Below are 12,899 nucleotides of genomic sequence, written 5' to 3' on the forward strand. Positions count from 1 at the left end.
GGGGGGTTACACTCCGGGGCTCATGCACCTAAAGCCACAACACAATGGGTGCACTGGTGGGTGGGATTGGCAAAGTATTTTTTCTCATATGCCTGCCACCCCCCCTTTTTTTGCCAAGCACGTAAAGCTGAATGCACACAAGTTAAATGTGGCAGAGTCCAGCCAGCAGACACGAACCTTGGATCATCCCAGTCTCACAAAGTGGCGCAGGGCTGGCAGGGCGGCGTGAGGAGGCCCCTTAAAAAATGCACCTGGGGACCATCGCCCCGGCAGCCCCCCCACCTCGTCTTCATACAAACTTCAAACAAATAACTGTCATAATTCTATTACAATCATTTGCTCTTTAAAAGCAAGGCAGGATGAGAATAATGTTTAAAAATGCCTCCCAGTTTGAGGCAGCATAATTTATTTTGCCTATTCCTTTGCTGTCATACCTGAGACATGCATAACTTGGATGTGAATAGTCCCTATAAAAGGGAAAGCAGAGTGTAACAAGTAACACACAAGGCAGCTGCCCCCACAAGCCAGATATTGCTGCAAAGCACACACCAGACTTCCTAGTAGTAGGCCAGTCTCTGAATTGCTGGGAATTGCAGGTGGGCAGAGTGTTGGTCACTGAGGACAGGGTGCTAGTCTAGATGGGTCATTCGCCTAATCGAGCAGGGCTTATGTGCTATTCCACTGAGCTATGGGCCCACCTCTCCATTGTTATGTTATAAATTGGGTGCTTCAAACTTGGACAATTCTTCGGGATATATCTTGCCTTCTACTGCCGACCTGCAGCCACATCATATGCATACAAAGGTTTGCATGCAATTGTAACTTTACAGTGAAAACCTGTATTTGTCTACTCAGAAGCCCCACTGGGTTCAAAGGGATCTACTTCTTATGGTTGGAAGATTCATTCCCCTGTGTGCAGTCATGGGTTTATTGTTTATCACATGACTGGGTATATGTTTTGATTCCACAGAGTGGGAAGTGGGATTTGACGGAAGACAGGATGTTTGTCTTACTGTGTTTCCCTGGAGTAGGACTATTGTCCTTTGTTCTTTTTCTTTGCTGTCTGATGCTAGAGAGAGAGGGAGCCATGTTGAAGTACTCCGACTGTGTATATATGTAATAAAGTAGGTTAGCAACATGCTGAGTTGCTGTGGTCTGGGTGACACCTGGCTTGAGAGCAGTACATGTGAAAAGGATCTAGGAGTCTTGGTAGACCATAAACTTGACATGAGTCAACAGTGTGATGCAGCAGCTAAAAAAGCCAATGCAATTCTGGGCTGCATCAATAGGAGTATAGCATCTAGATCAAGGGAAGTAATAGTACCACTGTATTCCGCTCTGGTCAGACCTCACCTGTAATACTGTGTCCAGTTCTGGGCACCACAGTTCAAGAAGGATACTGACAAGCTGGAACGTGTCCAGAGGAGGGCAACCAAAATGGTCAAAGGCCTGGAAACGATGCCTTATGAGGAACGGCTTAGGGAGCTGGGTATGTTTAGCCTGGAGAAGAGAAGGTTAAGGGGTGATATGATAGCCATGTTCAAATATATCAAAGGATGTCATATAGAGGAGGGTGAAAGGTTGTTTTCTGCTGCTCCAGAGAAGCGGTCACGGGGCAATGGATTCAAACTACAAGAAAGAAGATTCCACCTAAACATTAGGAAGAACTTCCTGACAGTAAGAGCTGTCCGACAGTGGAATTTGCTGCCAAGGAGTGTGGTGGAGTCTCCTTCTTTGGAGGTCTTTAAGCGGAGGCTTGACAGCCATCTGTCAGGAATGCTTTGATGGTGTTTCCTGCTTGGCAGGGGGTTGGACTGGATGGCCCTTGTGGTCTCTTCCAACTCTATGATTCTATGATTCTAACTGCGCAAACCTCTGCGGATGCCTAAGTGTGTTGATGTTCTCCCACATCAATCACTGAGATGTCGGGGGCCGAGGAAGCTGAGAAGCTCCCGAACGAATGCCCAGGGAACATGCCAATCGGGCATATGTCTCTGCCAGGGTCCTACTTGTGAGTAGAAGCCGTTTCCTGACACTTACCAAGTGTCTTTAGGATTGCAGCCTTAACCAGAATTGTGGTCACACTTCATGTTAGCTGGCAAATATATTTCAAAAGGAATAAATAAAAAATAGACTAAGAGAAACAAAAATATAATAGGCAAAAACTACGTTTTTTTAATCCATCTCATGCCAGGACTAACAATTGCTTTGGAAAAAAAGGGAAAATGTTACAGACACAACTGAACTGCATGTTCAGTTTCCTGCATGTTTCATTGTAATTATGCAGAGCAAATGGTTAGATGCGTATTAACAAATAAGAGCTACTGAAACAAGAAACTCCCCAAAATAATTGGATGAATGGATGTCAGGGAGTTGATGCTCCTCTGTTGGGCCTTTCTTTCCTGTTGCCTGCTGAGAGTCTTATGCTTCTCATGTGAATTTTTTTCCTGGAAAGTTTCAAAACTTGTATTGTAAGAGAGAACCTCGTGCTTGTAAACTAATGCATGGATGAATTCACAACGTTTCAATAAGCGGGTTTTAAAAACATCTCTATTATAGCCAATTGTGTGAAAGTGAATTAAATAGAAAACAATTTTTTTTGGATAATGTTCTCTCTTTTCTCTCTCAAAAGTTCTGTTTAAAATCTTTGCCAGGAAGTAATCAAAATGTGTCTATTGTGGGGTAATATTATTTTCCTATTGTTATGTAGAGTACGGTGTGGTCCACCAGATATTGTTGGATTCCCAACTCTCATCAGCTTCAGCCAGCATGGCCAATGCTGATGAATGATGCGAGTTGTGGACCCAGCAACATTTGATGTGCCACAGATACCCAAACCCTAGCTTTAGAGAGCAAAGACTGGATTAAGGACTTGTGCCGGTTGAAGAATTATTGTGAGCTGCTTTCCCTCAATATAACGTGAAAATGATTATTTTGAGTCTCTTACGAAATATTGAATCATGGAAGAGAGCAATAATATCACAGGCTCAAAACCTAAGCTGAAGATATAGTCTAAATTTGTTGTGAAAACAAAGAATGGAAGTCTTTTTAAAGCTGCTTTTAAATACTGACAGCTTAAACTATTTTTAATACTGTAATATTGATCTTTTGTTGACTGTATTTTTCATTGACTCCCTCCACTGTTACTTTGACGTGCTTTCGAACTGCTAGGTGGGCAGGAGCTGGGACTGAGCAACGGGAACTCACCCCGTCGTGGTGATTCGAACCGCCAACCTTCTGATCAGCAAGCCCTAGACACAGTGCCACCCACATCCTAAAGAAGCATTTTGTTGTTGTTCAGTCGTTCAGCCGTGTCCGACTCTTTGTGACCCTATGGACCAGAGCACGCCAGGCACGCCTATCTTTCACTGCCTCCCGCGGTTTGCCCAAACTCATGCTAGTCGCTTCGAGAACACTGTCCAGCCATTACAACCTTGTAAATTCCTGCGGCACTCTCTCAGAGGCTGTTTCTTCTACCTCCCATCATGGAAAAGCAGCGAAGGAGTAAATTTGACATGTCAAGGTTTCCTCTTTTCATCACAACGAATGGCAGGATAACCCAACAAGCTTCCCCCCAAAATTCCAAGCACCTCCATTTCTCACTATCCCACTAACCACATCTGATGCATCATGAAGTGGGTCAGACAAGCGTGCTTTACAGCAGCATCCCCCCCCCAATCCCCCCAGGAAAATGGCTCTAATATTAGACTAGGAAGCAATTACCTTGAGACAGTGCTTCAGGGGCTGTGCATTTAGCCAGGCAAAGGATCAGATGCTCGCCAGGGCCTCTCTGCTGTCAGGTTGTCTCAGGAGAGATGACATGTGGTTAGTCAGGCTGATCTCATGGGTAAGAGTAAAATGCACAGGGGAAATGAGGACCGCAGAAGGCTGGTGCTGTGCCAATAGGTGCATCATAGGCATTCCGATTAATGTATTTGACTCCAAGCATTCCCACAGCATAACTGGGCAGTTTAATTAGCAATTCAATCCCTAGAAGCATGTGCCACTAGGACTTATTTTATGGTAAGAATGCTCAGGATGGCAACAACTGACATGTGGCATGCAACTTACAAGCAAGCCCGAGCCTCTGCACTTTTAAAGAAACTAAACAATGCTTAAGATATATCACCACTGTGTATAATCCATATTTTTTCCCCTTTTTTGTTTTAAAAAGAATTGAGCCAACATTCTCTCTTATTCACAGATGGACAGAAATCTATAATAAAAGTATTTTCATAAGAAGCATTTTATCTAGCTCTTAATGTTTATCTTAATTTGTTATACGTGATTAGATAAATAAGCACTTGTGCTCATTACTGTGTGAAAACTGCCACATCTGTACAATGGCACCATTTCTTTATTATTATTGCTGTCATTTCCTTCATGGAAGACTTGAAGCCTGAATGTGTATTAAGCTTTCAGAGTAAGGCTATAACATGATCTTTAAATGATTTGTGTTAAACGAGTTCTGCGTAGTGTGCTAACAAACCTGAAGTATGAATTAGCTCTCCATTTATTCAAATTGTCAGTACAATAGAACTGCTGAAGGTTTTGAAAGTAAAATGTGTGTGTATACCTATATCTACCGGTATATCTAAAGGTAAAGGTACCCCTGGCTGTTAGGTCCAGTCGCGGACGACTCTGGGGTTGCGCGCTCATTTCGCTCTATAGGCCAAGGGAGCCAGTGTTTGTCCGCAGACAGTCATGTGGCCAGCATGACTAAGCCGCTTCTGGCGAAACCAGAGTAGCGCACGGAAACATCGTTTACCTTCCTGCTGGAGCGGTACCTATTTATCTACTTGCACTTTGACATGCTTTCAAACTGCTAGGTTGGCAGGAGCAGGGACCGAGCGACGGGAGCTCACCCCGTCGCAGGGATTCGAACCACCAACCTTCTGATCGGCAAGCCATAGGCTCTGTGGTTTAGACCACAGTGCTACCCACGTCCGTATATCTATATCTAGCTTCCTTTAAATCTATGGGGCTTCTTTCTAAGAAAGCATCTACATGATGTTAAACTCATTTCCCAGTCCAAAAGGTTTAAGGAAGGGGTGGCTCTGTGGTTCTCCATATACTACCTCCACCCCCCCTCCAGCTTTCATCAGCCCCAGCTAGCATGGCCAATAGTCAGAGATGATGGAAAGTGGAACATAAATTTAATTGGGACGACGGGTGAGATGTACATTTCATAAATGAATTAATTGTCCAGCAACATCTGGGATGCCCCCAGGAGCTCCTTCCCTGGTTTAATGGGTTCCAAAGCATATTAATTCAATGTTGCACAGCGGTCTGTTTTGGTTTCCCGGTCACAGTGCAGGGAAACAGTGCACGAGTGTTGTACAGAAAAGAGAGATTTTGCTCTTGCAGAGCTCCATATCAGAGCACCCATATTTGTCCACAGTTGGGATCAGATTTCCACACACAAAATATGAGCAATGCCTACCAGGAAGAGCTACTGTGCAGCATGGGAACAGAGCAAATATATTCTGACCCGAAAACACATTCTTCCAGATTGGTCCACAGAGCGCTGGCTCTGTTGGGCCAGGCAGAAGGACTCTTTCATCTACAAGTAGGAGTTTTACTGTCCGCAGCAATGGCTAGACGCCAGCAGCAGAGGGAACTCTAATTGACATTGGCTCATTTAATGGAGCAGGTCCCTTTCCAATTTCTCCCCCAGATGCTATGCTAGTCTCCCTGGAGTTGATTCTTAAAGAAGACTCCCAAGAGTTTCCCTCCCAAGAGTTTCCACCATTGTACTGCACTAGAAAAGGGGTGTGGGGACCTAGTGGACTCTGGCTCCCAACATTAAAAGTTGTATTTATTATTTATTAAATTTGTATACTGCCCCTATATTCTCAGGGAGGTTACAACATAAAGTCACAATATAAAAAACACAAAATACATAATAAAAACAAAAACAACCTAATAACCCCCTTCCCTCCGCAACACCTTTTAAAAGGGCATTGGATGTCAGTTAGCCAAAGATGTGGTTAAAGAGTAATGTTTTTGCCTGGTGCCTAAAAGTGTATAATGAAGGTGCCAGGTGAACCTCCTTGGAGAGAACATTCCACAAATGGGGAGCCACTGCAGAAAAGGTCCATTCTCGTGTTGTCACCCTCTGGACCTCTCATGGAGGAGACACCGGAAGAAGGGCCTCAGAAGATGATCTCAGGGTCCAGATAGGTTCATGTGGAAAGAATTAACGCCTTAATCTCCTCTTCCACTCACAAAACCATCATGTTTGGTAACCTGCAGCTTTTAAATAAAACATACCTTTGTTAAACGCTTGCATTCTTGGGTTGCCATCTTTAGTTGAGCTATTTTGATGTGAATGAGACCTCTTCCATATAATTGTCCTGATCCCTCCAGAGGCCATCTGCATGGAAGCAGGTTTCTGTACATGGAATTGTACATTAAAATGAGTTTCCTAGGCTGATTCAAAAGCTGGAACTATGAAGTACATCAGTCATAGTTATACTCCGACGTGACATAGGGTATCTCCCCTTCAATCCCCACTTGGTTCAGGAAGATGCAATTAGGAATAGGGATACTTCCAATCAGTAAGCAATTCACAAATCACAAGTTCTGTTTGGGAGGAAGAGGGGCAGGGGTTGTGTCTTCCTCACTCTCTGCTTCCCGACAAACTGCTGATCAACACACAGTGGTAATTTATCTGATTGGGTTATACATACACATAGCTGGACCACAACCAGTGAGATTGGCTTGAAGATGCAAATGTGATGCTGCAGACCATAGCTTTGTCTTGAATAGTGACTGAAAAATATGCTATGATGTTTCTATCTGTTTGGTTCCACATCAAGCTACAGAGTTCAGGTTATTAGGTCCAAGAGTTAGGCTAAGTCAGAAATGGACATCTCAGGGGTCACTCGGTTCCCCAAACGATGTCTAAGGAGCCAAAGAAATGTGGGATATGCCAACATCCTCATGGGCTGTCAGCCCCTGTATTAGTGTAATAATGGCTTCTGGCCAGGCCATTACTCCACTTAGCCATAAAGCTTAGTAGGAGACACTGCAGCAATAAAAGATTGGAGCTTCTCTGGGTATAGAATTCTGGTAGACTTAAGGGGCCTAATAAAGTGATTTGAAGACTAGATTGTGGGATAACCGGCCTCATATAAGCAACATGCTTAAGCCAAATTAATGCATAAAGGGACTAACACAATAAAGTCAGCTGTCCTGCCAGGCTTAGCTCACCTTGGAAGGGACTAGGTTCAAGCCTTTGTTCACCCTCCAGTCTCCCTGAGAAGCTCAGCATGTGAAGAGGGCCACATGGCTCTCACCAGTTCCTATACCAATAATTGAGTTCCTATACCAATAATTTAGGAACTTTCACCACTGTAACTAAGCCAAGTTTTACTGCCTGTGCACCCTTTTCTGAATGCTGCATGGAAAAACACATGAATCACACCTTTGGAGAGTTTGTAAGTAAACTGTTTTTAACTTACCAAACGTGTGGTCTATTTTTTGTCCTAGGAGAAGAGGGGAGTTTGGGAACTCACAAGGGCATATTTTAAAGGTCTAACAGCCTATATTTCCACACTTTGCTGCATATTTTGTGATTTAAAACCTCTGCAGGGGTTCTCTCACTTATTATTATTATTATAATTCAATGTACAGTTGTACCTCAGCTCCCGAATGCCTTGGGAGTCGAACGTTCCCGCTCCCGATTGATCGAAAACCAGAAGTGAGTGTTCTGGTTTTCAAAGTTTGTTTGGGAAGCCAAACATCCAGCACAGCTTCTGCTATTGTTTCCAGCATGTCTGCGCAATCGGGAACCAATCAGAAGCCGCACCTTGGTTTTTGATCTTTTCGGAAGTTGAACAGACTTCCGGAACAGATTCCGTTTGACTTCTGAGGTACGTCTGTAAATACTGCCCCTAATCAAAAGATCTCAGGGCAGTGTACAACATTAGAAACACATTACCAAACATAATAAAAACATAGTAAAAAGCACACTGACAGACAACTTAATCGTAAAATATTGCAGTACTTGCCCCAAACTTGGATCTTGGCAACCTAGGAATTATTCTTTTATACATATTTTTTCCCCTTGAAGCAACATGATTAGGCCCATAAATATCAATTGATCAACTATGGTATGGCCTAGTTATTTTAAGCTAATCAGCATCTCAGGGTTTAGCCCTCATCCTGCTGCCACACACATGCACAGCAGCCATATTAAATATGGACTTTTGGGGGTTGTTAGTTTGACATAATGTACATTTATAGGCTTAATTTGAAAACAAAATTTGCCCAAAACAGAAGGCATCCTATTTCTTTTTACTTTAAAGCATGATTTAATGGTACTAGAGCTTTTAGTCATGAATGTTCAATGAAAAGCAGTTGACTAAGTCTTTGGGAAATTCCTAAAAGGGAAAACACAAGCAAGATTGATGTGGAAGGCTGGTGAGTGAAAGTTGAGCAGTTGTATCTTAGATGTTAGCCTGAGAAGCCTAAAACCTTGAAGACAGATTCTAGCTGTTGAGAAATGCTTGAAAACAGTGTCTGGCATGTACCCAAAGGGCACAAAAAGCCTTAGACAAAAAACTAAGTCTTCTCAATAAATATCTCATTTGTTCCTCAACTATGTTGACACAGTCTCTGCTGCCTATGCTCTGGGATCAGCTGGAATAGCTGCAGATGTTTCTATGCAGCAATGCGCTCTGATCCTCTGTTCTCATCAGTGTTAAGTACAAGAGTGTGTACACTCCACATGGTACACACTGTAGTTTACTAGCACCCTATGGAGAGAGAAAAGACCATTTGTATAAGAGAACCAGTTTACACATCAGTTAATGCTGGAAATGGTCCAGATTTATCAAGCTAAAATGGATAAAATAAATGAAGAATGCAATCATATTGTCATTGATTAATACTTCGCTGCATTACTTGTTCTTCGTGAGCTGGAGATATGCACCATATTGTTCTGAATATTGCTTAGATCTGAGATGGGGAGATCTGTGATACTTCAGATATTGTTGTTAGACTCAGACTCCCATCAGCCTGAACCAACATGGATAATTGTCAGGCTGATGGAAGTTGTAGTCTAGCAACAATCAGAGGACCAAAGGTTTCCCTTCATATACACTGATATGTTCCCAAGCTTTATAGGTACCATAATCATTGATTACTACAAGTCTGAAATGTTCATAGGAAAACTGATGTGCAAGGAAATTACAAGTTGGCTATATGAGTCTGACATCCTTTCAGAGCTCTATATATTGACCCATTTGAGCAAAGAGCAGAGCAGGAAAACAGACCACAAATAACCAAGATGATACAAAGGAGTAAGAAGACTAGGAGATGCCTATAAAAGCCTATATATAGAAATCAAGCCACTCTGTTCAAACTGTCCAGGAGGTTATTTCATGTAATGCACAGAGCTATCTGTGGCAAGATTGCTTTTGATTCTGTTTTCAAAGGGTTGGGTATCTTAAATCCTCTTGGGATTCAAATGAAAGTGTTCCCCACACACCAGCTTTCATGACGCACCATCTTGACATGGCAGACTAACCAAAATAACTTTGAGCAAGTGCTTAAAGCCACAGCGTTGAAAAAAGACTCAGTGAGAAGCTGTGTGTAGATGTGGATATAATATAAGGCCAAGCTGCCCTTTATTTTCATAGGAGGAATTGCTACCAGGGAGGGTGTGTGTGGAGAGATAGTGGGACGAGCTTCTCTACCTGTTCTAAACCAGCCCCTTTTACAGGGAACCTTATAAAAAAAGCTGCTACCTGGAATGTAACTTAAGGGGAGTAAACATTCCTTCCCCCCAATGTCATAAGCTGCATTTACGTGTTTGAATTTTGTATTTGCGTTAAACATTTGGGAGCAGTCCTGCAGGCCTTTTTGATTGAGCAGTGGCACAGAAATGTAACAGATGCATCAAGCAAGCAGTATGAACAAAAGAGTAATTTATTATGCGCATATATATACACATATGTATATATATATTTATATATATATAATCTCTATTCAGTCACAATAGTCTCTGGGTTTTAAAATGTATTTTTGCTATATTCAATGCTTTAAAAATTATAATTCAAACATTAAATACTGTTATATACATTATGATTCAATTTCTTAGTACTAACCATGAACAGTATAGTTCCCAAGTATAAACCTGGAGGGGGAAAGGAAGTAAATCCTCTAGCATTGCAGTCTTAAGAAATTAAGATCAAACACCTGTAGATTTGACTATGGAAAAAGTCAAACTTCCAAATGCTTTTATATAGTTTATCCTTCAAAAAGAAAGAAAGAAAAGAAAGAAAGAAAGAAAGAAAGAAAGAAAGAGGAGGCTATAGAACTGGTCACAAGTTCCATAGTTGTTGTTGTTGTTGTTTAAATCTCATACCTATTTTATATAAAATAACAAAATATACAGAGAGAGCGTCAAGGTTTTTTTTTTTTTAACATTATTTCATACATGTACAAGTAAATAAAAGTTGTTTTTCTATGTATGGCTTTGCAAAGGTAGATTATGAAGTGACTTCTGTTTATTTATTTAAAAGCATTTTAAGAGAACGTGTTAGTGTGCTTACGATAGTGGCCATGGTGGTCGAATTACGAGCCAAGAGTTTAATGCTAGAGTTACCGGAGGTCTTACCAGACACTGCTTCCGCAGCTTTTAGAAGACAAATGTAGTTTATTACAACCTCATCTATTTTAGCTACAATTTCCTCCTGCTGTGTTTCAGAGTTCATGATTTTAACTAAACGCATGCAGGCTTCTGTTAAGCAACAGAGTACTTGAAAGCTGGAAGTCATAGCTACAAGCATTTCCTCTGGGCTTTTTTCAGCCATGGCCATTTTCCTGCAGGCACTTCCCAACTGTCTCGATTCTACAGATAACAGTTGTTTATACTGAGAAAGTTTAAGGTCATATGCTTCTGAATGATCCTCCCTCTTCCCCATACACGATCGGACCAAACAGAGGAGCTCATTGGCATCTTTTTGTGCTGCAAGAAATCCATCAGGCACTGCATAATTCTTCTCCTTCATTACGCCGAGTCTCGCTATTCGTGCATCGAAGGACATGTCGCTGAGATTCCTATCGGTTTGACCATCCTGGTCTCCGCGAGTGCTTTTGCTGCTTGGGCTGCTTTCGGCATCGCTGGCAGTCTTTGTGCCCTCCTTCCCATTCTCCTCACTTTCAATGGAAGGAGGCTGAGGGGACAATTCTGCTACCTGGCACTGTATCTCGGGACGATAGAGGAAAGAGAGCCGGGCGCCACCTCTGCGTTCATCTTCATCCTCGTCCTCTTCGGCATTTCCTCTCGCTAGGAAACAATAGCTAAAGGGGCTGCGGCATTTCCAATTGCTGGCATCCAGCTTTCGTAAGGGCAACGTTCTGTACTGCTTGGACTCCTTCCGGATGGCGTTCAAGACAGGAGATCTCTTGCTGCCCACGCTGCTGACATTCCCAGAGCTCTGGGAATAACTTTTTGATAACGTTTTGCCCAGAGGAAGTTCTCCTCTTTTTTCCGATTTTGTTGAGCCACCTGCTTCAGCGATGTCTGTACATAACACACTGATTGGGGCTTTCTTCTTCTCGAGAAACATCTCGAGGCTTGTCGATTCTGCAGTGACGCTGCTGCTTCGCCGCAAAACTTTCCTGTTGTGCGGCATCCTGAGGCTTCCTCCCATCATCTCATATGGCCATAAACTAACCGCTACCCCACCCGACTGGTTGACTTTGGGAACATCAAAAGAGTCTTGGTTTTGACTTGGCACCTTTGATTCTGAGTGAATGTGGGATGACAGCGTGATGGAATCAGCTCTGGGCTGGTTAGGAAAAGCTGAAGACATGCTTCCTTGTCTTCCAGTCACAGGCTCTGTGAAAGCTACACTAGGGGGAGTAGAAGAACAAAGGGAATAATTAAGCATTGCCTCAAAAAGCCATTTAGTGGCCGAGCATTTCAGCCATATAGTCTTAACTGTTGCTTTGGAAATTTTAAAAAGGAAAGGTTTAATATTCTGAATACAAATTTTTCAGACTCCATATGTAATCACAAATCTTTCAGGAGGTGTGCAGTTCATCAAAACAATTTTTTAAAATAAAAATCTTTACATCAATCATAGAATTATAGAATTGTAGAGTTGGAAGGGACCCTTAGGGTCATCTAATCTAACGCCCTGCAATGCAGGAATATGCAGCTGCCCCATACAGGGATTGAACCTGCAACCTTGGTGCTATCAGCACCATACCCTAAACAACTGAGCTAACTTCCTTCCGTATGTTATTAGTTAACTCTGATGAAGAAGACAGATATAGGCTGGATCTACACTGATCTAAAAAAAACAACAATGCTAAGAGAAAAAGTTATATACAGTGGTATCTCGGTTTTTGAACGTCTCTGTTGACAAACGTTTCAGTTTTTGAATGCTGTAAACCCAGAAGCAAATGCTTCGGTTTTCGAACATGCCTCAGAAGTCAAACATGCCACGTGGCTTCCACTGAGTGCAAGATCCTGAGGCCTAGCTGTCAGCTATTGAGTTTTCGGACATTTCAGAACTAAAACGGTCTTCCGGAACGGATTACGTTCAAAAACTGAGGTACCACTGTAGCTCTCAATGCAATTTTCCATTTACTGTTGTACATTTTTATAACTCATTTATAACATTTTAAGTCACCAGTATAGATTATGGTGTAAAAGGAGAAAACACACAACCTCAGCTGTGAAGCTGCCTCACAGTTTGAAGTGCACTTGTCATAAAGAGTGACAAATTGAATGCTTGTTTAGCTGTTGGTTTTGTCCTTTCCCCTGCTTGAAGGATGACCCCCCACCCCCTGACTTTAGGAATCAGCATACACGTTACTCTGTTCATTCAATGTCTTGCTCCATTCTCAGAACTACAATTCCAGGAGTTTCATGTGAA

The 12,899-nt window shown here is 42.3% G+C and overlaps 1 protein-coding gene across 4 annotated transcripts in view; it reads right to left on the bottom strand.

Annotated features, from left to right (window-relative positions):
* Positions 1–10,432: 10,432 nt before the first annotated feature.
* Positions 10,433–12,899, bottom strand: part of FRMPD4 (FERM and PDZ domain containing 4) — a 272,525-nt gene continuing 270,058 nt past the window's right edge. For all 4 annotated transcript variants that reach the window (XM_033147406.1, XM_033147408.1, XM_033147409.1 and 1 more), the window contains one exon: positions 10,433–11,863. In XM_033147406.1, the coding sequence (XP_033003297.1) occupies positions 10,518–11,863 (1,346 nt within the window). In that variant the 3' untranslated portion in view covers positions 10,433–10,517. The remainder of the gene's footprint in view (positions 11,864–12,899) is intronic.

The sequence above is a fragment of the Lacerta agilis genome, chromosome 4 (genome assembly GCF_009819535.1).
Source record: "Lacerta agilis isolate rLacAgi1 chromosome 4, rLacAgi1.pri, whole genome shotgun sequence".
In the NCBI taxonomy this organism is placed as follows: domain Eukaryota; kingdom Metazoa; phylum Chordata; class Lepidosauria; order Squamata; family Lacertidae; genus Lacerta; species Lacerta agilis.